Source organism: Sceloporus occidentalis, unplaced genomic scaffold (genome assembly GCF_023333645.1).
Source record: "Sceloporus occidentalis isolate IW3139 unplaced genomic scaffold, rSceOcc1.0.p SCAF_55, whole genome shotgun sequence".
Classification (NCBI taxonomy): Eukaryota; Metazoa; Chordata; class Lepidosauria; order Squamata; family Phrynosomatidae; genus Sceloporus; species Sceloporus occidentalis.
The window spans coordinates 5,774,521-5,801,391 of NW_028317035.1; the positions used below are offsets into that span (position 1 = coordinate 5,774,521).

General features: G+C 38.6%; 2 protein-coding genes across 3 annotated transcripts; both read left to right on the plus strand.

The window, feature by feature from the left end:
- Positions 1–1,723: 1,723 nt before the first annotated feature.
- LOC149287987 (WD and tetratricopeptide repeats protein 1-like) lies at positions 1,724–13,631 on the plus strand. 2 transcript variants are annotated; one of them, XM_089492338.1, is made up of 15 exons: positions 1,724–1,771; positions 2,896–2,979; positions 3,052–3,098; positions 3,524–3,635; positions 3,829–4,016; positions 4,871–5,053; positions 5,206–5,297; positions 5,417–5,532; positions 5,793–5,871; positions 6,975–7,059; positions 10,610–10,783; positions 11,833–12,068; positions 12,346–12,511; positions 12,838–13,030; positions 13,422–13,631. In XM_089492338.1, exons 1-15 carry the CDS (start codon positions 1,724–1,726, stop codon positions 13,629–13,631), a joined length of 2,013 nt encoding a protein of 670 aa, XP_089348464.1. The 2 variants fall into 2 exon arrangements, with proteins under 2 accessions (XP_089348464.1, XP_089348465.1); XM_089492339.1 differs by having other exon boundaries at positions 6,978–7,059.
- A 4,942-nt stretch (positions 13,632–18,573) lies between these two features.
- Positions 18,574–22,615, plus strand: LOC149287988 (transmembrane protein 222-like). The gene is made up of 6 exons (XM_089492368.1): positions 18,574–18,695; positions 19,197–19,281; positions 20,724–20,755; positions 20,838–20,934; positions 21,217–21,344; positions 22,528–22,615. The coding sequence occupies exons 1-6, from the start codon at positions 18,574–18,576 to the stop codon at positions 22,613–22,615; spliced, it is 552 nt and encodes a 183-aa protein (XP_089348494.1).
- The last annotated feature ends 4,256 nt before the right edge of the window (positions 22,616–26,871 follow it).

A 26,871-nucleotide genomic window follows, 5' to 3' on the forward strand; every position in this document is an offset into this window, starting at 1 on the left:
TGAGTTTATACATTCCACATATAAATCACAAAGTGCATGGAAACAGAAGACTTTATGAATTAAAGAAAATATAATATTCTTCTTCTGAACACCTGCTGCTTATAAAAATAGCTACCATTACCCAACATAGTCCTGCCCTCCAGCCACGCCTTTGGCCGCATCCATAAAAGGTAAATGTCTTTTTTGGGGCATGACAAATGTTGGGAAATATGTGCCAGGTCTACCTATAGCCACTGCACACACACACATACATACCGTATATATAAATATATATATATATATATATATATATATATATATATATATATATATATATATATATATATATAATATGTGTGTAATGTGTGTATGTATGCACATTCTCTAATCCTAAACTCGTATTGGTTTCTCTAAATTTAGATTAAGTTCTGATAAAGAACTATCCGCAACATTATTCTTAATTAAAAACACGAGAACATTACACATTGAAAACTACAACTCCCATGGTCCCCTGCATACGCATTATCTCAAACTACGCACTGCTTGGCCTCCCAGCCACCCTACCATGCTAGTTTCTTCCAGTAGCCCTTATTGGCTAGTGTTCTGATCGCTCTCTTTCAGCCACCTTGTTATTGGTTGTCCAGTACCTTCCCTTCACTGTCCGGTTGCCAGGGCGGCGCACTATCATGTTTGTAATTCTCAAAGACCTGAATGCGCTATTTACGTAGAGTATGTTCTGTGTTGATTGTGGCAGCTTACGGAATTTACGCAGCAGGAGAGTATATGCTGTGTGGTACAACCGTGGAGGTAAACACTGGGACTGGGTAACATGGGCCTCTTGGGTGGAGGAGACGGATACAGTACCTGGAACTTATTTGTTGAACCCTAATGTGCGCACATACATGTATTTATTAACGTTTAGTATATAGTTGCACAATGAGGCATTAACGTGTATCCAGGACCGCTGAAGAGTATCTACAGTGAGTATTAGTATAGCGTATGTGTAGGTACATGTTTGTACCCTCGGTTGTGTAGTGTGTCAGCACTCTATGTCATGGAATTGGGTTGTTGACTGAATAGATGCTTGCACTGTTGTTCATTTTATTCCTATAAGTAGTGACTGTGCCTGCATGTTAAACACCTACCTTCTATTGCTGAAACATATCAGCTTATTGTGCCAATGAGCCTGGAGAATCTAACTTTTTAATGGGGTGGGTTGTATAAATCATATACACAATACACCCTGTAAGTTGTGAGGAAAGGAGGCAAACAGTATAAAATACATGGTTACACTGTAAGGCAATGGAATCTGGATTTTCCAGTGCAGTTTGTTAGATGGGTCATGTTATTTCCTAATCAAAACAAATCGTTTTGTTTTAGTGATTTTGAAATGTCACCAAAAAGGAAGCAAGTTTGCCTGAAATGTCATCCTTCAAATAAGCGCTACGGAATTTGATGGCGCTATATAAAACAATAAATAATAATAATAAATGTAGTTTGTATAGGGGCATTCTTAGCATGGTTATGTGTGTATAATAATTACATAACAAACCACAATGTAGGATGGTAGCATGCAGTATAAGACGTACCTTTTGGCTTTGTTTGTAAAATATAATTCACCAGGTGGAAACTAAAGTTGAAGCATTTTTATTCTGCAGTCACATCGAAGCATACAGAAGAAAGTGCGGAAATGGTGCACCTTGGATCCATTGCCCCATGAGCCATGTCCTAAACGTGATTCAAAATGGCCAAAGTCAATATAGCTCAGGACATAATCCACAGGCAAATCAAGGTATGTGTAGTACTAATTACTGCGCTATATTAACTTTTAAAGCCAGATAAACACAAAGCCTTCTGTAATAATGTGCTATCTCCCTAGGGTTTAAACTCTACCTCAGGGATGAAAACAATCAATCAATTCTTGATAGGATAACAAAGTATCATTTGTGTTCCTAGAAAGGCAGTAAATTGTAAATACGGTACTAGTTGTATGGAAGAAATATGAAGTTTGGATTTTGCAATTAAAATGAAAATAAGTGGTGTGGCATTTATCTACAAATTAATACTATGTTACAATAAACATGAGGCTTTAGTACTGTATTTTGGCCACATCTCTCCCATGAGAGATGAGTCCTACTTACATAGTTTTGCTAAACCAAGACAAAATGGTTGGGGATTACTACGATAAAAAACAAAATACTGTCTGCGCTTCTCACCCTAATAAAGTTGGCAAGTAAGTAAGAGGAGCAGGGTGTGTGTGATATATATATATATATATATATATATATATATGTATATGTATGTATGTAAACAGGAATACTGCTTTTAATTGGTCAATGGAGTTGGTGTAAGCCTGATAGCCATGTAGTTATAGGTCCCTTTAACTGTTGGTTACCTGTAGAATGATATGTAAGTTAAAAGTAGGGTACAAAGATAAATGCATTTTTTTTGTATAACTACAGAATTAAAAGTAGGCTGTATACAAAGCAGCAGGTGAGGTTAAACCAGAATATGCTAGGTAGAGTGAGTGGAATGTAGGGGTAGAGTTTGAAGGAGACTCGCATGTAAAAAAAAAAAAAAGAAAAAAATATTACAAAAGTAGACAATGTCAAGGTCAGCCTCTCAAATTGGGTCCTGGAACCAGAGTATTAATCATGGATTATGCAGACTCTGTCATTTTCATTCTAAGTAGGGATAGGGGGTTGAGGATGTCTGCATTAATCCTGGAGTATACAAGCAGTTGGGGTAGGGGCTAGCAGAGAGGTCTGATGAGTGAGAAAAATAAGTTTGACTGCAGTAATTGACACAGTAAAAATAATCTGAATAAAATGAAATGTAGTCATGACTATTATAGGTGTAGGTTGGAAATGTCAAGTAAATATTGTAGGTTCCTGAGAATTCTTTTTTTCTTTCTAGGAGAGAGGAGCACGGAGTTTCCAGAGACGTCACCATGTAACTGATCCCTTTATCCGTCGTTTAGGACTGGAAGCGGAGCTACAGGTAAGAAATGTTGGTTTTCTATACAAGCCTATGTACAAACTGGATATTCATCTTTGCTGTTCATTTTAATAGGGTCACACTGGCTGCGTTAATTGCCTGGAATGGAATGAGAAAGGAAAGTGAGTGGTTTTGTTTTTCCAGCCCTTATCAGTTTCTTTGTATTTGTTGTCATTTTTGTCTCCTAATGTATTTCTTTGCTCTATTTAAAAAAAAAAATATGTATATTTTCTGCCATCTCCCTTCTTGTGTATTATTTATACTACATAAAAGGTGGAATATATCTGAAACAAAACAGCCTCACACTTTGGTGTACCGTAGTTTTATCCTAGTGTTTCTCTCTATTCTCTCCTTCTTTCTTTGGCCTCTTTCATACCGTAATCAAGATAGGTGTAAGAGTTGACGAAAATACATGCTTACAGGCTACAGTCACACTTTCTCAGTTAGACTTCCTACTCCCCGTTCATAGCATACAAACACTCCTTTTTTCTGTTTCTTCTGGCCAGCCTCTGCGTCCTTTTCCTTTCTCATCGTCTCTCTCCTACAGTTTGCTGGCTTCTGGCTCTGACGACCAGCATATGATGCTCTGGGATCCATTTCATCACAAGAAGCTTCTGTCTATGCATACAGGACATACAGCTAACATCTTCTCTGTCAAGGTGAGCAGAGCACAGTAGTATGCATTATTTGGTTGTTTGTACCTGTAAATTGTTACTACATTCTGAAGCCAGCCTCTTCTCCTCTATCCTATTTTTCTCCACTCCTCTGTCCTTACATGATTCTAATGTTTTGCCTGTCAGTGTTACCCTATTTGTCCTTACTGCATTGTATTCCTATTTGTCATTGCATTAGTTCCTTCCACACTCTGATGACCGCATCTTGATAACTGGAGCAGCAGATGCCAAGGTCCATGTACATGATGTCAACTCTAGGGAGACCCTCCATGTTTTCTCAGAACACACTAACCGTGTTAAACGCATTGCCACTGCCCCCATGTGGCCCAACACCTTCTGGAGTGCAGGGGAAGATGGCCTCATTCGGTGAGGAGCTTTGTACTCTTTAGAAGAGAATGAGGTTGCCACCTTGTGTTACTTTATTTGTGACCAAGAGTATTTTGTACTCAAGAGCTTTCCTGGCATCTTTGTCATGTGTGTTCAACTGCAATTTTACCAATTCTCATTTCAGTTTACCCACATCAAATATATAATGTTTATTTTCAAAGAAAATACAGGCGTTTCATATATTTAAAATTCAAGATTTTTTTAAAAACACATATAATGCTATATTATTATTAATAATATGATATATGTCATAATATCTTTTTTCTCCCTATGTAAAACTAAACCCACTAACATTGTGATTCCTCACAAAAAACATAGTAACATAGTAATTTAGGTTGAAAAAAAGACCTAATCAAAAGAAGACAAGAAACTCAAATTTAAGCTATTTAAAAAAAAAAAAAAAAAAAAAATTGCAACAAAAAGATTTCTCATCGGATCAAGAAGTTCTAAGATATTAATGTTTATTCTATCATTTATTGCCTTGTATGTTCTGCTCTCCTAAGTGTGTGTGTGTGTGTATATACATACACACATACATATATATAATCCTTTATAGATATTTGTAAGATAGTGATTAAGGGATCAACTGAATGAAAATGAAAGGTTGGGGGAAATCTACAAAATTGTAGAAGCTTTAGAATGTATCGGCATCCAGTGGGAGCAAGGGTGCACAAAAGCATGACAGGTCTAGTTGCTCAAATGGGATAGAAAAATGCTGGCACTGGCGAAGCTAACGTTGGCCCTTACATAAATATTAATTGGCTTGCCTGTTAAAATACCAAATATGTAAGCAGACATTTGGAGTTCATATATCCTTTCACCTTACTCTGCAGGCAGTACGACCTACGGGAGAGCAGCACACACTCTGAGGTCCTGATTGATCTAACAGAGTACTGTGGCCAGCTTGTCGAGGCCAAGTGCGTAAGCGTGAGCCCTCAAGACAATAATTGTTTGGCAGTGGGTGCCAGTGGACCCTTTGTCAGACTTTATGATATCCGCATGATCCACAGCCACAGGTAGGTAGTGGTTGATAGAAGAAGGTAGCTATTGAACACAGTGGATGTGCACCAGACATAATGGTGCCATGATAATAATCAGAATAATAATGTTTTTCAAGAGAACATGGTGGAAGTCTTTTCTGTGCTAATGATTTGTTTGCATTTTTTAGAAAGAATCTCCTGCAGACCCAGTCTGGACTTCACACCTTCTGCTCACGACAAAAGCCTATTCCTGAAGGAGCTGCACAGTACTATGTGGCAGGTACAATCACATCAACCCTTTCTACTGTTTTTACAACATATCCCCATTTACGTCTATCTCTGTTTGTTTCAACTTTCTCACCATCACTGTAATTTTATAATAGATTTGTTTCCCCTTAGGTCACCTTCCCATCAAGCTCCCGGATTATAACAACCGGTTACGTGTCCTCGTAGCCACATATGTAACCTTCAGCCCGGATGGGACAGAGTTACTTGTGAATATGGGTGGGGAGCAGGTGAGTTTTAAATAAGATTACATTTTAATTTGGTTAGGAAAGTACAGGAGGGCTGGCACATTGATCCTTCCCCTGTAACTAACATGTTCACCCGCATGCACATTTACTACACATTCTAATATATATCTATATATACATGCATACTCCTTCCCTCACTCCCTTAAATTTACACCTTGCCCCTTTAGGCAAGCTGTATTGTATTGGTCAGACCTTTGAAAAGTTATGTTTTAGAGTGGTTATCGTGTCCTTCCACCATACAGGTTTACCTGTTCGACCTGACATTCAAGCAGAGGCCGTGTACTTTCCTGCTGCCCAAATCCCACCACCATACATCAGGAGGTCAGTAGCCCCAAAATATATAACCAATTTTGTTGGGAAGTTTTGCCCAATTCTAGCATTTTGGGGATCTGAGAAGTAAAATTATACAGTCCCTGGTTTGGCTGTCTGTGCATTTCCATCTTGCAGCAGGTTTCAGAGACAAGCCATCCTACTACAAACAAACTGCTTTCTTGACAGGGTAAAGGCAAGGGATAAGAGTAGTCTGTACTCAGCATTTGGGAATATGGGTGCTTCTTTTCAAGAACATTCTGTAGCTAAATGTATCCATTTATAATCTGGAAACAATAAAATAATACTAATTCCAGCAATCCCAGAAGAACAGGATGATTCACAGATAAAATAAAATAAAAAAATGTTCGTGTGCCGCAATTTACTTCTTCATAAAGTCTTCTATGAGCTTACCCAAAAGTTTACAAGCATTTGGAGGAGGGGTCATATGCTCTTTAAATGGAGACTCCAGCCATAATATAAACTTTAATGCATACTGAAACTGTGTGATCCCTTAAAATGTTTGTAGCGTCCCTATTGCAAATGCTTTTCCCCCAGCAATTTTCCAAGCAGAAGATGCTTTCTGTTGAACACGTATCTCAACGTGCAACGCCACTCTGCTCCAGACCCCATGTGAGGAAAGTGCTCCCTTTAATATGGATTCCCCTGTGAATAAACATTACATATGAACATTTGTACACAATGATATATTTGTTTCTGTATGTTAAGTGCACAGTTATGTGTGTGTGTGTGTGTGTGTGGCTTTTTTTAATGTAAAAGTCATTTCATTGATCATATTACAATTATACCTCACAAAACAGTTGCCCTGGTCATATCCTGTTTTTTTTATTTGTTTTATTTATTTTTAAACATTTTTCAGTTCCCAATTGATATGTTGTTTGTTTTTTTTAAAGTGAGAAATAGTCACTCCTGAGGAATGTTTTAGATAAAACCAGTTATTTACATTAATTGTCATTACTTGATTAGATCAAATATGCAAGTCTTCTTGGTGGTGGAGGGATATTGGGCCTTATGTGCACATCAATATTAATTGGGAACACAATATTTGCCCCAGTATTGATGAGCTGTGTAATTTAACCTCTTTGTACTTGCAGAAGTCCAGAATGGGAAAACGTCCACCAATGGAATTCACCTGTACAGTAACGGTTTACGAGTGAATGAGTCCAAGAACCTTGTGGGGTAAGAACATGACACTTCCGTACTTAATTCCATGTCTGTGTATCTGGCATTATATGTGATCATTCTGCTGATTTCCCTCCTTTCTATTCCTGTCTAGTATTTCCTTGTTTTGCACCCTAATACCTAGAAATATGTAATGCTGTTTAAATCTTTTTTCCCCCCTTCATTTTTGCTAATCCTCTGTGTTACTACCCAAATCCTTACATGTGTTTACATTGTAAAATGCTACCCTGAGATTAGGGATTTTCCAAGCAGACATAGTCTCACACTCTATTGCCCTGTTGGATCCCTCATCATATTACTCCTGTTTGTCTCTGTTCCTCTTCCAGTTGTTAAATGAAACTACAACCATGTTGACATTCCAGTATGTCCTTACTGGTAAATCTTTTTGGTTTGTATTAATTCAGGGGACATTTTTTTTTTTTTCTTCTTTCGCCATTGCTATAAAATATCCAAAACACGCCATGGAATGACATTGCTTTTTTTTTTTTTTTTTTGTTTAGCTTTAAGGGAACTGTTGATCTTCAAAAATTCTCATGGAGAAATGTCTCAGTTGTCGGGCAAATGTAAAGGATTCTCATAGTTCTATGCTTCCACATTATTCCAAGGTCAAAGATATCAAATCGGTTTTAGGAAAATGCTTTGTTAGATCCAATGGATATGTGCAGTGAGAGAAAACCCACTGAAGTATGTTGTGGTTGTACTGCGCCTCTCAACCTCAGCATGCTTATATAACAAATCATTTCTTTTTTTAATGAATTTTGGAGTTAATTCTGTATGTATGAGTTTAGCTGATGTGTGGGCAGCGAGCTTAAGACTGCTGCCTGCTTTAATAGCAGCCAGCGGGAATACAAGTCTCTTTTTTTAAAATTGTGTGAAAAAATGTATGCTTCTTTTTCTTTCTTTCTTCATATGGTAACAGCCAGTATTTTGTGCAGTATGTTGGGGGTACATCTACTCCCTATTTTAAAAGCACTAGCTGCACTCCAGCTCCACTTAAACTTTCACACATGCCTGCAGAAAAATTGGCACCAGCGGCTACACCTTTGAGAAATCTATGGTCGTTACCTCGCCATTGATCGAGTTAAGGCTTCACCAAGAACAAACTGACAACCAGAATCTGTCTGGCTGTACAAACATATATACATATATATGAAGTTATTGACCGTTTCTCATATATTTATCTGCTTTAAAGCAATAACCCCGTTCTGGAACAGCTAAATCTCTCCATACCCCTACCGCTCTACATAAACTGTGGTGTCCTTGGATTAAAAAAACAAAGCCCTGCTCTCATTGATTTAAATTGGCTGCCCTAAATGTTCTTACCTGGTGATGATTGCTTTTTTTCCTCCTCCATTCTTCCACCCACCTATTTAAACTGAGTGAGGGCCAGGTTTGCCAGTGGTGGTGGTGAATGGTCTGAAAAACAGCTCAAGGTCAAGGCAAGCTTATTTTTACCGGTACTTAGAACATTGTGTTCTTTTTTTAATTGATTTAATTGAGAACACTGTAGGGTAAACCTTCATAAATCCTATTCATGTACACAGTACAGTACCAACCACCAACTTCAGGACATTTTCTCATAGCATATTTTCAGGGTAAGGTGGGGCATCAAAAATAAAATTAGAAATAAACACTAAAAAGGAATAGTTATTTCCTGTGACATCTGTTTTGTGCAATACATAAGCATTGTAGACAGCGATTTGGGCCAAACAGGTAGCAACCATTTTGCACTATATCATTGCTTTTCTGTGTGCCTGGTTTGGCTGCAGGCACTGAGCGCCAAATCTATTCCCCCATATATGTGTTGTATTCAAGGATGAGGTGTGGTTTGGTGGCCGTATCGCTTCTGTCTCTGGAAATAAAAAAAACCTATGGAGGCTTTTGTAGTGTACCCACTTCATAATGCAGCTACAATGTAACATGATGTAATGTCTCTCTGGCTTCAGCAGAAAATGAAGGAAGAGAGAGGCAGAACACATAAACAAAGCTGAGGTTTACTAACATTGGCTTTGTCACGTGGATGCGTGTGATTACTGTGATTAGGGATCACATGACTCTAGGATACCCAGATAGGTCCTCCACTGTGAACCTACAGGTAGTAGGTTCATTGATTGCTTTTTGGGAGTTTATACATCCCTTGTACTGCAGTGTGAAATGAAAACCAAACTTACATTTATTGGATTATTTTACAAAACCGTGGTGGGCTCTTCCTTTTAGTAGCAACGGCAACAATTGTTGAATTTTAAAGGGGAGCTTTTTTTTTTTTTTTTTTTTTTTAATTACCAGTATAAAAAAACTAAGCTTTTGTGGCTATATATATATTTATATATTTTTTTAAACCATTATTGTTTTTGTATAATAACAGGCATCGACCTGTTAGCCATTTATGTGTTCTCGTTCTGTTATCTTATCCCAATGTGCAAGACATCCATCCTATCATACTACCCCGGGTAAACAATAGAATGTCTGTCTTAATCACCCAGGCCGATACTATGCCTAGTGAAAGTCTATGGAGAAAGGGGTTTTCATTTTACAAGCAGAACTTCATTCTCATTGCCGTAAAGAATAATCTCAGCGTGGTGTTTGAGCATGCAAAATATTAGACCTGGACGCTGGCTGAAAATTCTTTTTTTCCTGACAGAAGCACTGAGAAAAAAATCCTCTTAAATTAAACATAGCAAGCTAAGGCTCACCAAGTCTCACATGGAAGAATCTCACTCTGTAAAATGCTCAGATGCAGCACAGCAGTGTCACATAAAGAAGTTACAGTGAAATGAATGGATCCCCTGCCTGCTCTGCTCTTATATAGTCTCTCCGTTACTAGTCTTTTTTATTTTGAAAGATGCAGCACAGCCATTGGACAAGGCCTCAGCATTTGACAAGAGTGAGCTGATTGGACAAACGAGGATCATCTCACTCAATGTTCTCATAGTGCAGGCAAAATGGCGAGATTCTCCTCTAAGTGTAATTAAAATAGTGGGCGCAGCAACAAAAATGGACAAATTTTTGTATTGTGCACATTTGTTTTCAGTTTCTTTGGTTGAATGTAACATTCATTGGTTCATTATACGGACGAAATGGTAAAATTTGTCACGAAAAGTCTACTAAATGTCACATGACTGACGGCAATAACAGCCTTTAGGATAGAAAGTTTTAACTACCCGTTAAACGGTCTGATATATCATCAAGTGAAGCGAAGTGCCCAAAAATGTAGAGCAGAGTTTTCATTTCTCTGTGAATCTGCTCTTTTGTTATCTTGGGTCAAACACTACCTGAATGGCTTTTTACTCGTGTATAGTGGACAAAGGTTGGAGCTGACAAGAGGGCCCTAGCACCATACGCTTTAGTGTTCAGTCAATTGCATTGAATCTACATTATACAAATCTGTTTTTTTTTGTATGTTTTTTTTTATTTTTTTTAGTTACAGTTGTATATACAGTTTTTTTTACCTTGGTGAGATGCAGTACCACTGTACAGCTAAAATGTCTGCTACCTTAGTGTATGTTATATTTTTGAAATATTTGTCGTTTAATCATCTGATCTCCAGATCATTATCTGAACTACCTCCACATCTGGAGCAAGTAAAACAGAAAGCCAACGATGCATTTGCTCGACAACAGTGGAGTCGGGCAATAGAGCTATACAGCCAGGCTGTACAGAGAGCCCCACGTAGTGCCATGCTATACGGAAACCGTGCCGCCGCTTACATGAAACGGAAGTGGTAAGTAGAAGAGCAAAATGGGCATTTCTTTAAGGCACTCATTCTTTTAAACGGAAACACGACTATACAGTGACTAAAAAATGGGTGTTTTTCAAAAATGGCCTGGATCCAATTGTTTTTGGCTACTGTATAAAATGGAAGCTGGCAGGGTTCAATCATCCAACACCTCTAGGGGAGAATGTGCCTGGATTTTTCAAATTATTAAAAAATCCCCTCGGTGCCTTTATATGTACTTGTAGCAGACCTGGTAGTGGACTTGAGCATCACATCTGGCTTGGCTCGGTTTTGGTATGAGTAGAGGCATGCCACCTAGCTAAAACGCCTCTTCTCCTTCTGTGTCCAGGTCCTCGCTCATGTCCTTTAATATTTGGCTTGTGAGCTTGGTTCTGTCTGCTGGATCTGGTCCTGAATTGGCTTGTGCTGCCCCTAGGTCTGTATTACAGCTGTTGACATCACCTGCTGTCCACCAGTGCTGTATTTAGCCTAAGCTACCATGCTGCCTGTATCATGCCAAATCGAGTCTGTTCAGATTAAAAGGACTAAATTTAAACTTTTATCTAAGATTTTCTGAAATTGTGCCTTGTTGAACAAAATTCGGTATAAGGCATATCAGATATACCACCCAAAAGTGATTAGTTAAGAGGATATGAAAGGGCCAGCCCTTGCAATTTTGCCAGTGCAATAAGGGTCATGTGTTGGCCCTGAGAAATGTTACCCCCAACGAAACAACTTTGCATTGAAACTGGGCCTTTTTTAAAAACATAATGCATCTTTTAAGGTGAATTGTTTAATCTCAGTGCAGTGCTAATTAACAATTTAGTGGAAAAAAAAACACAAACACCTATTTCAAAAACAGCTTTTTGTGGGGGAAAGAGATAAATCCGTTTTCATGTGGGATTTTTATTAACATGCTTAATATTGCTAATACAGGATGGAAACCTGTTAAATTGTGACTACTAAAAATTCTGTATTGTGATGTTATTTTAACTTGCTCTTTTCATTGATCCAGGGTTAAAAAGTATTTCTTTCCTCTTCCTTACTTCTTTCAGGGATGGTGATCATTATGATGCTCTGCGTGACTGCCTGCAAGCCCTGGCTCTGAACCCAGCTCACCTGAAGGCCCACTTCAGATTAGCTCGCTGTCTGTTTGAGCTTCGCTATGTGTCAGAAGCACTGGAGTGTTTGGAGGAGTTCAAGATCAAGTTCCCTGAGCAGGCACAGAGTAGTGCATGTGATGCTCTGGACAGAGACATCAGGGTGGCCCTGTTCTCCAAGACTGACAACCGTGAGCATTCACCATCTGTCTGTTCCCAAACTTTAACCATCTTTGCAGTCTCTTCTTCTGCTTCCAAACTTTATATGTAATTTTAAAAACAGAACATAGTTTTATTTACTTTGTATGCTTTTCGAAAATAATAAATACTCCATGGAAAAAAATAACAACCCAAAAAACCCATAATGTTCTTTTTCTACATTAGTGTAAAGAAGCAGGAAAACCCTCGTCCAATAAGGGGAATTCTCTCAAAAATATAACAGTGCAAATGCTTTTTCTTGCTCCACAGAGGAAGATAAAAAAGGAAACTCTGTTCGCTTGCGATCAGCGGGAAGAAAGGATTCCCTTTCAGAGGATGAGCTACTGCTGAGAGAAAGAAGTTTAGATTATAAGCACAGATATTGTGGTCACTGTAACACCACTACTGATATAAAGGAAGCTAGTTTCCTGGGAAGGTAAGCTAATTTCCTCCTACGTATGTACCTTTCCCTATAAGTAACTTTGACCAGGGCTGGACAGACATATTTAAAAGTTAGGAGTCTGCTTGACCATTTTCTGTCCTGCAAGGCATTCTTCCATAAACATAATTAAGAAATGGCACAACACATCAAGAGCCAGCTATAATAAAAAAAAAAAAAAAGAAATCTAGGAGTCATTTCCACCAGCAGTTGCCAAGCCTGGAATTTGATATTCGCATGTATCAAACATCCTAGCTTCACTCTATACATTGTTGGGAACCTGTTCATTCCATCCGCTTCAACTTTGTGTTCTTTTTTTCCAGCAATGCCCAGTACATTGTTAGTGGTTCGGATGATGGATCGTTCTTCATCTGGGAAAAAGACACTTGTGCTCTCATCCGTGTCCTCCAGGGCGATGAATCTATTGTTAACTGTCTACAGCCACATCCCAGCTACTGCTTCCTGGCCACCAGCGGCATTGATCCTGTTGTCCGACTCTGGAGCCCACGGCCCGAGGTTGGGGGAGACCAATTGGGGGGAAAAAAGGAGGGGTTGGCACATTGTGTAGGGAAGACTTGAAGATAGTCTATGGAAGCAGACCATTCTGCATGCAGGAAGAAACTAGGGGTGTTGATGCTAAATAATAACTATTTTTACACTCTGTTTTAAGGCATTATAACAGCAGCTTATTAAAAAACAAAAAAAAAAACCTCACTCCTTGTAAGTAGATGAAGGTGCTGAAAGGCTGCTATTGTTAATGCTGAAAATACCAATACACATATAACTGATCTTTTCCTTGTATCTGGGATGATCTACTAGACTGTGTACTTTTCACATCTGCACACTGCTGTACAATAGTTTGTAGTGTGGTGTCTGCTCATTCCACATTCTCTTCCTTCTCCCACAGAGTGAGGGTCCAGACCGGCGTGTGGTGCAGGATATGGAGAGTGCATGCCAAGCTAACCAGCGGAGGATGAATGCAGACCCTTTGGAGGTGATGCTTCTGAACATGGGATATAGAATCACTGGACTGAGTGGAAGCAATCCAGGGACTGATGATGGGGGATCAGACGATGAGGATACTGCAGAGGGACAAGTGCAGTGTCGGCCCAGCTAACAGTCCAGAAAGGAGGTGCACAGGCCTTGAACGAATGCGCCAATTAAGAATAGAGTGGGGGATTTTTACAATGTGTGGATGGCCATTTATGTTTTTCACACAGTAGTCTGTGTGTTCGGAGCCATGTATTTCCCAGCTCTACCTGCGAGCCTCTGTTCACTAGTAAGTGGGACATTAAACCCAATTGCAAATCAAACTTTCTTTATCCCACCACCTGGCCACTCATCCTCCATAGACTCTTGAATGAACTGCCATGCATTGCACAGATAAAATAAGATCAAAGAGTTTGAGAGAAGAGAAGGCGGTCACTTGAAAACTATATGCTAAGTGGATGGCAACACTTGGTATTTTCTTATTGCTTCTGGTTAAAGCTGCAGTGTGGTCCTCTGTAGTTGAAGGACTTGAGAGAAACAATGTAAAAATAAAAGAATAACTATTCTAAAATGAATAATTTGTCAGGGCCAATGGGTTTGATTAACTATAGGTTATAATTTTGCTTTAAGGTCTACCCCTTTATAGGAGGTTTTCTGCAGCTATGGTATATTTGGTGTGGCTCTCAGCTTTTATGAATGCAAGTGCGCATTTGTAGACCTTACCATCTAGTAAAGTGGATTGTTGATGTCATTCCAAGTCTTGGGTGGCTAGCAGTGCGAGGAACTCTGCTGGATCCAGCTAGATGGTTCCGTTTGGATAAGATTGCGAAATCAATGACACTGAAGGCTGCTATAATTTGCTCAGGCCTTATGACAATTATTTGAGGGGCGTTTGTTGGTGCCCTCTATCCTGTTTGTAAGAAGAAAAAAACTGTGTCTTTGAACTACCGGTGGCTCTTCCTGGTTTGTATTTGATGTATATCTATGAATAAAAAAAACACCTTTATTTCTGAGCAGAAGGTAAATGCATTGTGATTTTTTTTGTTCTACTGAGGTTCCCCTTTCTACAGCAATTTTATGCATCCTGACTAAAGATGCCATCACAAGATTATTATTTACGTTATCTATACTAAATGTATTTTTTCTAAACTGTGTAATTTATCTATAATGTAGCTTAGTGGCTAAGCATTAGGCATTTAATTTCTCTAAATCTGAAACTCTTTGGAGAATCTGAAAAACCATAACTGGAAAAAGTTATTCTCAGTGAAGATGTATTTATATTTTAGTATAGGATAGTATATTTTCCAGATACATCACTGTTAACCCCTTCAATCCCAGGGGTTTTTGGTACCTCAAAGCCCGGAGCAATTTTGCCATTTTTGCGCTATGTCGGTTTAGCGATTATTCTCCTTTCCTGTGAATAGTGTACCCATGTAAACTATATATTGTTTTTTCAAGGAGAGACGGAGCTTTCTTTTGATACCATAGTTGGATGATTAGCTGAAAATTTAGAATGAGAAATTTAGTAAAAAATATAATTTTTTTTACATTTTCCCTCTGAATCCTCACAAAATTAGGTAAAGTGATGGAAAATCCCCTCCAAGTTTATCAATTCAGGTGTCCTGATTTCAGAAATACCTAATTTATATAGATTTTCCAGATTTTCCCAGCACCAGGGAGCATACTATAAGGTGTACAATTTTGTATAATTTTTATGCCTATGGCTTAACGGGTTTGGGGGTTGTGAAATAATTTTTATTTTTTTTTTATATATATTTTTTTTTTATTTTTTATATATTTGTTTTACACAGAAATGGTTAGAGGTCCTCCTAGGGACCTCCTGAACATGCCAGTGATGTCACAATGACATCACAGCTCACATTATAATTTTTTTAGTATTATTTATATTATTTTAATGATTTGTTTAATATTTTTTAAATTATTTTTTTTCCCCAGCTTTTCTGTTTCAGGACGGGAGGGGGAGTGAGAGAGATGGTTTCTCACTCCCCTCCCCGCGATCCCCCTGCACCGATCACACTGTGATCTCTATGCAGGTCCTCACAGACCCCGTAGGGGATATCCTGTCCTCCGATGACCTTCCGGGTTACGTCAGCAGTGACGCAACCCGGAAGGGAATGCCCGATCGCGCGTTTGAAACCGGCAATGCCGGCTTCTGCTGTCAGTGGGGAGTCCAGGCTATCAAACGACAGCCTGATCTTCCGTGCAGCGGCAGGGATGTGTCCCTGACGCTGCACGAAGGGCTGGACATACCGGGACGTCCATAGGGGTTTCTTAATAGGCGTTTTTTGGACGTCCCGGTACGTCTATAGGGGATTGAAGGGGTTAATATGATTAGATTTTATTATTTTGGTAAAATAAGAATGTTGACTGTGGTGTACGTACTACACAGTTTTTAACATAGGAACATAGAATTTGTTGGCTGATAAGAACCCTTCGTCCCATGAACTCTTCGTCCCAATTTCTGAATACTTTCTCTTTTCTTAGGTCTTATATCAAGGAAAACCTTTTGCCTATTCTATCCATGCTTAAATTCCTTCATTCTATTAACCTCCACTGCATCTGCTGGAAGACTATTCCATGCACCCACTACATGGATGATCAGATCATCAAAAATAACCCGAGTAAACACAAAATTCTGTTTTTAAATGATAATGTCATGTATAAAAGGGAAAAGAAAAGCTATCCAACCCTATTTGACCCTGTGTGAAAAGTAATTGCTAGCCTTAGTCACTAAATCCAATTAACCAAATGTAATCAATGGGTTAAATTTCACTAGACACACCGAGGCATGATTACTGCCAGCCCTGTCGAATCCTGTACATTATTTAAATAGAACCTACCTTGCAAAATGTAGGCTGACATGCAAGAGCCGCAGGCCTCACTTGCCTCGGTTAATGTCAGTGTTCGAGATTCCACAATAAGAAAGAGACTGTGCAAAAACACCATCCATGGGAGAATTGCTAGTCGAAAACTGCTGTAAAAAGAACATAAAGGCTTGTCTCATATTTGCCAAAAACATCTTGCCCTTTGGGATAATATTCTGTGGACTCATGAGTCAAAAGTGGAACTTTTTGGAAGACATGTCCCGTTACATCTGGCGTATAGCTAACAGACCATTCCACATCATACCGACAGTCAAACACGATGGTGGTAGAGTGATGGTTTGGACCGGGCAACTAAAAATCTTGAAGGAGAATGTCCGCCAACCAGTTTGTGACCTAAAGCTGAAGCACAATTGGGTTATGCAGCAAGACATCGATCCAAAGCACACAAGTCTACCTCTGAATGGCTCAAAAGAAAATGAAGGTTTTTGAGCGGCCGACTTTGGCGTCCTGACTTAAAGCTGTGACATGATCATAAAAGGCGGTTCATGCTAAATAAATACACATATAAAATAAATTAACAGCAGATATAAATGTAATCTAAGGCAAAGGGGAACAAAGGAAACCCCCTGGATTTAATGTTTGCAATTTAAAAACCCAGCTGACTCTACTTTATCAATAGCTAAAAATACAAAAATTTTGGGATACTCTCTTGAAATCTTGAAAACATTGCTAATCTTATAAATTACATCATTATTCCTAGATTTGAATCTGTGGGTATTTTTTTCCCTTTTTTGATATTGACAGGTGTGGCAGGGTCAACATCTCCCGCATCTATAAAAGACATCACTATTAAAATGTTTTGGGTTTTTTTAAACTTCTTGCTCCTCTAAAAGTGGAACTTTGATTCTTACTTAAGAATTTCCTAATGTCCTCGTCTTGTTGTAAAAATGTCAATTTTTGCTAATGACTTTTAAACAAAATTACTACCTTCATTGAAATCAGTAATAAAAGATAATCTCACAAATGGATTGGGTTCCTTTTTTTATATTTAATTAAAGATCACCTGTCCACTTTGTTGACTTTCTCAGCTGTCTTTTCCTAATACATCGTTAGGATACTTCTTATACAAAAATTTCACTTTTAATTTATCGAATAATATACAGAAAAGATGAACCGAGTTAAACACTCCACGTATCCCTCCCATATGAAGAAAATATCATCTGTATAACTGTGATAGGGACCAGATTCGCCACCTAGTCATGCTGTGAAAAAATAGAGATGTTCCCAATAGGCCATCAATAAATAAGCAGAACTGGGGGCGAATCTGGTGGCCAGCGCTACTCTTCGTAATTGTAAAATTAAGTGAAAAAACATGGCTTCCAGACCTTTAGAGTGTTCAGTGATAATATACAATGAACTTGCATTGCATGTCTTTTAAAAATGCTTTTGTGGACACTTCAATAGGGCCACCCGGTGGGTTAATTTGGTCATTATGTAATTTAGCAATATGTAAAAAGTAGGTGTCTTAGGATATTTGACATTTATATATTTATATTCATCTGTTCCTTTAACAAAGTATCTAATGATTGTTGGATATCTTTAACTGGATTATTTTAAGTAATGTATATACATTTGTATCTCTTACTAGTTTTCTAGTTTCCCCCAATACCGTATATTTCATCTTGTTTTTATTTTTTTAAATGGGGAGGAAATGCTACTTGGATGGTATGCTGTATGGACCATGGGAAAAAGGGGGGACTTATGGAGATTGGACATTTAACAAAAAAAAATAGAGTTATTGCATTAAATCACAGGACTACTCTGCTTATGCTATGAGGAAATATAATTTAATATTTAATTAATAAACAAACCTTAATTAGAGCATGGGAAACGAAACTACTTAAAGAAAATGTATTCAACGACCAGTTGGGTTCAGGAAGGTAACATAAATAATCTTATTTCACACTTAACATAAAAAATATTACTCGAAAGGACTGACACAGGCAAGGGGGCTGATTATACAAATATGTCTTTTTTATTAGAATATATACATTTTGAGAAGCGCCTAAAGCAGTGCAATGACACGAGCAACCACCAGGGGTCAGTCCTGCGTAAAAATGACAATGTATTGACGTATACAGAAAAAGGTGTGTGAAAGAAGGCTAAGGGACGGAAGTGACTCTATGACGGGTGTAGAAAGCTCTTGTACGCGATTGGACAGTGATGGCGGAAGTGGCGCTGCTCCTGCCAGTGATGGCGGAAGTAGTGGAAGAGAAGATGAAGCCGGACCCTGAACGCAACCGTTTTCCGCACTGTGTGGTGTGGACCCCAATTCCTGTGCTGACGTAAGGAAGGGGTGGAGTCCCGCCGTATTCACGCCAGATGCTGTTTATATTGATTTAAGTATAAGTGTATTTAGTTACAAGCTTCTGGGTGATGATGACATTTTTTATTGTATATGGTTGGGTTTTAGTTTATAAACCGCCTGGAAATGTTAATCGGTTTATATATATCAATAAAGCATCGTGCAGGCTGTTGCATAGGCTTGCACAGAAATCATAGACTAACGGAGAGTTTTCGAGTTAAGCCCTGATAATATTCCTATGTTACTAAAGCTGTTGTGTAACTCACTGATGTTCTGTATTCGATATAGGTTTCCTGTAGTGTATCATATATATATATATATATATATATATATATATATATATATATATATAATGTTAGCTTTTATTTTATTGTATAAAGAAATAGAGTTCATTTCCTGTGTACTGATGACTGATGAATTAAGATGTCCTAATATTGGCAATATACATATAGGTGTCCCTCTGTATATCTATATCCACCAGATGGCTGTTTCCATTCATTGGTCATATGGGAATCTGCACATCAAACGGAGTGATCCGGGACTTCGCTGGACCGTATTATGTGTCTGTGAGTTGCACAGGGAACAGTGGTGGGTTTACAGCTCTGGCTCCACAAGGCACAAGGCTTCCACACTGCAGCCCTAACTATCGCCATGTAACAAGTTGTTATCTTTTATTTATATAGATTTTTACAGGTTTTTTTTTTTTTTACAATACATATTTTCAAGGGGGAATGAATGACACAACTAGAATTGACTAAGACAAATCACTGTTTACCCAAACGTTGAACTATGGATGTAGGTAAAATGATCGCTCCTAACAAAAGTGTAGATGCATATAAAGTGGCCCGCTGATTAAATAACTGTAAAGCTTGAGCAGTTGACTACTCTTTATTTGCCATAATAAATGTTAGCAACAAAAGTGACATGTTGAAGCCACAGTTCGAGTCACACAGAGAAGTCTGTGTGCCTCATCTCTGCCTCGTACAGGCCAATAGTCACCAGTTTTGACTGTATAAAAGGTTATTTTTCATCATAGCTCAGGTGTAGCTCTACAATCTTCAGTAAGGTTGTAAGTTTTTCATTGGTAATTGGCGGTTCTGGGATTCATCTGGCAATATCTACCTTGCACGACTCATAAATCATGGCATCTCTCACCTCTTCATTATTGTAAATCTGGCTCTAGCAGGAAGACAAGGTGTCAATAATTGATCTCTTATTTTTCTCTTAAAACAATGAAACTAGCCCTAGTTTTCTCTTAAGAGACCGAATAAACCAGTCTCCAACAGCACTGACTGCATGTTGTAGATACTTCTGGGGAGGTAGGCAGCATCTTTATTCATTAATCTCGAGAGAAAGATTGTTCAAACCTTTTAATATATGTAATTTTTCTTAAGAACAAAAGAAAAACTACGGTTACTGCTACTTTTAATTTTGACTTTAACACCCCTTAATCTTCAGTTGCGCAATGGAATCACCCTTTCTTTTGTTTACAACAGAATGTACTGCAACATCAGTTATTTGCTTCCTGTAAAGACATTTCTTCGCACATTTCATTCTTGTTTAAATAAAATCCTTGTTATGTTATCTGAGTATCCTGTCTTCTAATTTCAATATAGTACTTGTTATATTCCAACTGTGTTTACATATGTGACAACATCTTGAATGAATAACCCTTTAAGATCTTAAAGACCCCCCTTCTACTAATGTTAAATAGGCCATTTTTGCCATTTAAATGGAATAGGTAAATCATTGAGATTTTCCAAAAGCCACATCACAAAGTGGTAATTCTTACTTGATGCCTTAATCCACCTCAAATTTTTTTTCTACATTGCCTTTCACAATCATATAGTTATGCTCCCTTTGCCTTGCTGCTAAACATAACAATCTTTGTTTGATATTAAAATATAAACCTCATATGTCTTTCCTTCACAAATCACTTCATCCCACTGGGCCACATCCTATTTGATTGAATTCACTATTTATTACTCACAGCCCTCTTCTTTTATAGGAAGACTGTATGGCCTTTGGAAAGCCAGTGAAGTGAGTACCACCACCCCTTCTGTCTTCCTCTACCACTCTTTGTTATCATTATTTCCTATTAATGTGCTGCAACTTTCTTTAGATACTGGCAGTTAGACCCAAATCTTGTTTATGCCACTGGATCCAATCCATGGGATGCAGCCGTTCATGAAGCATCTGAAGAGTATAAACATCGCATGGTACGGAGTACAGGGCCTGTCTCAAATTATTTTTTGTGACTTTTTCTCTCTTACCTATTCCATATCCTCTTTTTCAAATGCTCTAGCATGTGCTCACGTCTATCAAACAAAAGTTACCCTTTTCTTTTCCTCCACCACACATGTTCAAGACATCCATAGAGCCTACATCTTCTGTGTCTCTACATCATGTCCCTCCAACCATTGGTGGCGTCCTTCCTTTTCATCCCCATCACATTCTACAGATGTTTAAACATCTAAAACCTCTCTCCTCCTTCTTTTCAGCACAACTTGTGCTGTGATAACTGTCACTCCCATGTGGCTATGGCCTTGAATTTAATGAAGTATAACAACACATCTTGGAACATGGTGAAGCTCTGTATCCTGTGTCTAGTATACAGTAAATATGTCAGGTGAGTCTTCCGTCATCTGCCTATATCTGTGTCTGACTATATATTTCCATATACCGTATTTGCTCGATTATAAGACAAGTTTTTTTCAGAGCAAATGCTCTGAAAAATACCCCGTCATCTTATAATCAGACCTCAAATAGAGGTCTGGCTATGAGACTAAGATCCAGATCACCCGCAGCGCTGCAGGGGACCCGGATCCTCCTGTCTGATAACCTCAGCTGCTGCCGGCACTTCCACCGGGTCTTCTAGCACAGCGTGCTGGCGAAAGTGCTGGCAGCAGCGGAGGTTGTCTACACGAATCGCACAGACCTTACCCGGCTGCCAGAGAGGATTCCCTGCAGCGCTGCAGGGAATTATTCTCTCTGGCAGCTGGCGAACGTCTGCACGATGGACGCAGACAACCCCCGCTGCAGCTTCTATGACGGAGCACCGGCATCACTTGACCTTCCGGTGCTCAGTCATAGAAGCCCCAGCAGAACTAACACCAGCCTCCACCCACTGCTCCCACTAAACACCAGGAAGCACTGGTAAATCGGGGGGTTATATAGGGGGGCATAAGGCTTTTCTGGAGGCAGAGTGCCCCATGATATGCCTTTTAACCCCCTTTATGCCACTCTGTCTACAGAAATGTCTTATACCCCCCTATATGCCACTCTGCCCCGTAATATGCCTTTTAACCCCCTATATGCCACTCTGGCATATATATGTATAAGGCATTTCTGGAGGGTTAAAAGGCATATCATTGGGCAGAGTGCATATAGGAGGGTATAAGGCATATCAGGGAAGCAGAGTGGCATATAGGGGGTATAAGGCATTTCTGGGGGGCAGAGTGCCATATAAGGGGGTATAAGGCATATCTGGGGTGCAGATGTGCATAACTGGGAGGGGGCAGGTTGGCAAATGAAAGGAAACAAAATCAAAAAAATAATTTTTCTCAATCATAGCTTTTTATTAAATATGAAAAAATAGTTTACACAAATTAATATTTACTAGTAAAAAGTTTTCTTTTTTTCCCCAAATTAATATTCAGATTTTGGGGGGTTGTCTTATAATCGAGTAAATAGGGTATATAAAGTTGCATATGTGAGGCTCTGTATTCCCGAAATCTTGTGGAGTTTTGTGGATTACCCATTTCTTTTGCTATTTATAATTTTGTTATGCTTTCTGTCTTGTTTCTCTGCAGTTTTGGCGCATTTTTGAAAACGTGGCTCCCCTTCCTTTTGATGGTAGGGGCAATGATAACCATTGTTCTTACTTTACATCTACGGTGAGACTCAGATCGTTTGCACACTTCTTCATTGCAACTGCCTTGCTACTTTCAAACAAGGTGTCACAGGAGATAGGACAATGTCTTCACATATTGAGGTTCCTTCTCCATTTCAACCCATCTTCAAGAGACTGCATGATTCCCTGCTTATCTTTTTGTTTTGATTATGAAGATACAGGCTATATAGTTACAATTATTTTGCAAACTTCCCAACTTGTATCATAGTCTCTCATCTGTGCAGGCACATAAAGAATTAATTGGTGTCAGGATCTCACAGAGGATTTCAGTGTAATTGAGAAAATGTTTTGTAGTTAAGGAAAGAGTGTGATTTATCTGGCACTTGTAAATAAAATAAACAGGTACAACACTTATTACAACTCTTTTTTCTGTGCGGTATAATTTTGTAATTTGTTTAGGGTTGCCTATGCACACAATATAATTATATTAATGATCTAAAATGGAATGAAGAGGTGGATCAAAAGATGGATTAAAACATGACATATACACTGTGGGAGACTGTGCAGAACAGAGGATATTTCAGATCTGTGAAATTGAGAAGAACTAAAGAATGCTTTGGAATGAATCCCCCCCCCCTCAATTGCCGATCTAATTTACAATACGTCCCTTTGCCTTCCACAAAACTGAAAGTGCTATTCAAGGGAGCCTTTAACCAACCTTCCTATTACAGAAACTATAGGACAGTTTTGCCCAGCTGGTGAGAGGAGAGGTTCTATGACTGCTTCTGCCCTTTAGGTTTACATATATAATTTCATGATATTCAGCCGAGGAATTGTGATGATTTGCATTTAATGGTTACGGTGAAAGTTAAGGGGTGATTGTCGGAAATGGGATGTATTTGGGAAAAGGGGATTCCAGGTGCCGACACACCTTTGTCTAGGGGTAATTTTTTTTAGCTTAAATCCACGTAGCTCGAATAATCACAAGAAAATGCTTCTTTGATAAGAAAATGGAGGGTTTAATGCTCCACATTGGTAATGAAGATGTATGGTAACAAGGATGTAACAGGGATGTAAGTAACTGCTACAATAATGTAAAGATTGTAACAAGGTATAGGGGAAGACACACAGTTCTTATAGGGACAATGACATCATCTTTACAATGTAAGATCAAAAGCCTAAACAAAACCAAACACACTAAACAAAAGCTTCAGGTTTCTTTTACAGATCTTATCACACAAACAGATTCTACTGCTTTCAAGGACACTGCAATACAGGATTTACATTTGTATGGTACAGTATTATGACTAATTTATATTGTTAATATAATTATGTCATAATGCTCCTAAGGTGTCTGACATAGTCTGCATGCTACCTCCACAGTGATAACATTATGTTTGTGCTTTCTTCTGTTTTGTTTAGGAAGCACATCCTTGTTTTTTATTTTACCAAAACTTGGTATAAAACACAGGGATCCTCATTTACGTACTCTACTCACACCCTTTTATTAGTCCGTCATTCATGGTTTGTAATAACAAAGGATTTTGGGCAATAAATGTGCACTACATCCGATTTAGGGTTCAGATTAACGGTTGTTTAAGCAGCACAATTGCGACACCCCGCGACAACAGCTTTTTAAGGGAACAGTGACTGCTGGAGAATCCCAAATGTCAAGTCAACCACAACACAGTATACCGGACCTCAGGAGATGTCATCAATTTGAGCCAAACCTAATTTCTATACAGTGATGGGAATTAAGGACTGATGTGCACATCGTTAACGCAACCCCTGCCCTCTAAGTTGCATTTTAGTTTTAATGTTATTTTGCTGTTTGGGTGACATGTTTGCGCTTTCTAAGTAAGATGTGTTTGTCATTTTATTTGTATAAATATAAAAAAATACAGAAAACCACAAAAAAATTAGCTCTCCCAACTGACAACAATGGCTGCCTATAAAGGAGGTGTATTGAACCAAAAAAGATAACGTTTCTTTGATGCCAGTTGGGCCTTTTTAAAATGTTGATGATTTAATAGTAGGCATAAAATGTTTTTATGTTTATTTTTGTGGAGATAAGGATACTGTTTAGCAGCCCACCAGTTAAAAATACCCCTCTAAAAGTATATATTTTTGGAGAGAAGCCAGGGTTTTTCACTAGGAGCAGTTGGACACTTATTATGCAACCATTTGGTCACCAATCTCTGTAAAAGCAGGATGTGCATTAACTTTTTTCACCAACCTTTCCATGCCTTTTAGGATTGTTTGCACAGATTACATGCAGCTGCAGAGAAACTACCCACCAAAATATATTCAGCTGCATCTCCAGATTACACGCATAGGGCACAAAATGGAACATGCCAATTCCCTTGTCCAAACTTGACATTTTCACATTTTTATTTTGTGAGGCTTATGTTTTTTATGTGTTTTGTCCTGGTATTGCCTACTAGGAACATCCCATTTTATAAAAAAACTCAAATTATAGGAAAAACTTTTCTTGCGGGAATCATTTTGGAAACAGCGGCGCAAACTAACCCTCCAGTGAAACCAAACAAATAAAAATGATGTAGTTGTCATACTACGCTACTCTTTAGCTGGAGCATTATTCCTGCATGTTCCAAGGGCTAATTTCTAATCCTTTTTTCAATTTACCATTTGTAGCATTTTCTGTAGGTTATACACAAGGCAAATAAACATACTGTAATTAAGTGAGTACATTATCATGCATGCACACATTTCCCCTGCTGACTGACTAATCCCCTGGAAGGGTACATAATGTACATGGTAACACAATTTTCTTGGACCAGAAACGACTTGAAGAATGTTTCCGGCCTTTGCATTGTCCCTTGTTAGTGTAGATTTAGACCACAAGTAACTCTACAGAACATAATACTGCTTATGTCTGTCGTGTTTGTGCAGACAGTGGAAAATTTGCACACCAAGTAAAAGACAAATCTGGGATATGCTGAAGAACATCCTGGAGTGAGACAAAGGTTACACCTAGATGCAGTATTTCTTCTGACCCACCATGACTAAAACACACAGTAACAGGGCTAGCCCTAGACCAAGTGGGGGCCTGAGGTAACAATACTCTAATGTCCTTCCCTCACATTTCTTACACTTAATTGGCAATATCTTTGGACAAATACACTCAAAAACTTTACAATGACACCTCACACACGCTCATTCTAACACTGTACCCTGACACCCCACACAGCATAGCATAGCACACCAACACACATACATTAATTGTAGCACTGTATACATGTTCCAACACCGTACACTGACACTCCTCTCATCCACACAAACACCATACATGGACACACACACCCTAACGCTGTCACTCCATGAACACACTTATTCTAATCCTCTATATGCACACACACACTTATTTTTACCCTGTACACATACACTCATTTTAACCAGCCTGGGAAAATATCTTTGGTTATTGCTTAATGCTTCCTATGTTTGCTTGTCAGTAAACGCTGTGGCTACCAAAATGGTCACTAGTGGTGTCTTTTTTGGGTTTTGAAGATAGGAAGGTAGTGATGCATACAAATGCCATGGATATTAAAGTACTTTGTAAGGACTTTAATGTGTATTCTTCAATCTGTGGGGGGAAAAAATACTTTTTTTTAACTTCATTTGAAATGGTTACGGGAACACATCTCCTGCAAGCTTAGGAGCTGGGGGGAGGGGTGGTGCAAACACATATGGTCGGATTCTGAAGAATCCCTACATGTATTTGCAAAGGTGACCAAACAAAAATGTAAAGGAACCACTCAGCCATCATAGGCATTAAAGCACATACAGTATCCATTTAAATAATAATCTTCATGGAAATACAGTATATATATATATATATATATATATATATATATAATTGCTAAGAAAGAGTTAATATTTGTTGCTTTAACTTGGTGGCACTTTTAACTCATCCATCACTTTCAATCATTGTGCTAAATGTGCTGCAGTTTGCAAGGCTAAAAATGTAGTGCTAGTTTGGGGTTTCCATTTGAAGTGCACAAAATGCTCACTGTCAATGCAACAGGTAGGCATTTTACAGCTTGCAATGTCCTTTCTAGCTGTACATTTGCAGACAGTCAGAGGTGTGCCTGCCCTGTGGGTGGAGTATTTTGCACTGAGTCAGTGTTATGAATATCCTATGCGCACATTCACATACCTGAGCTCTCACACAACACTATCTCCTGCACACGTGGACTTGATCTATACAGTCCCAAAGGTAAGGATCCATGTGAAAGAATTATTCACAATTTGGGGGACTTAAAAAGTTGGGAGGGGGAAGAAG

Excerpts from the sequence above, each read along its gene's own strand:
- LOC149287987 (XM_089492338.1), top strand. The coding sequence starts at position 1,724 with ATGGCCAAAGTCAATATAGCTCAGGACATAATCCACAGGCAAATCAAG. Across the intron at positions 4,017-4,870 it reads GGGGAAGATGGCCTCATTCG|GCAGTACGACCTACGGGAGA; the intron begins GTGAGGAGCTTT and ends CTTACTCTGCAG. Across the intron at positions 5,872-6,974 it reads CCACCACCATACATCAGGAG|AAGTCCAGAATGGGAAAACG; the intron begins GTCAGTAGCCCC and ends TTGTACTTGCAG.
- LOC149287988 (XM_089492368.1), top strand. The coding sequence starts at position 18,574 with ATGGCGGAAGTGGCGCTGCTCCTGCCAGTGATGGCGGAAGTAGTGGAA. Across the intron at positions 20,935-21,216 it reads AAGAGTATAAACATCGCATG|CACAACTTGTGCTGTGATAA; the intron begins GTACGGAGTACA and ends CCTTCTTTTCAG. Across the intron at positions 21,345-22,527 it reads GTATACAGTAAATATGTCAG|TTTTGGCGCATTTTTGAAAA; the intron begins GTGAGTCTTCCG and ends GTTTCTCTGCAG.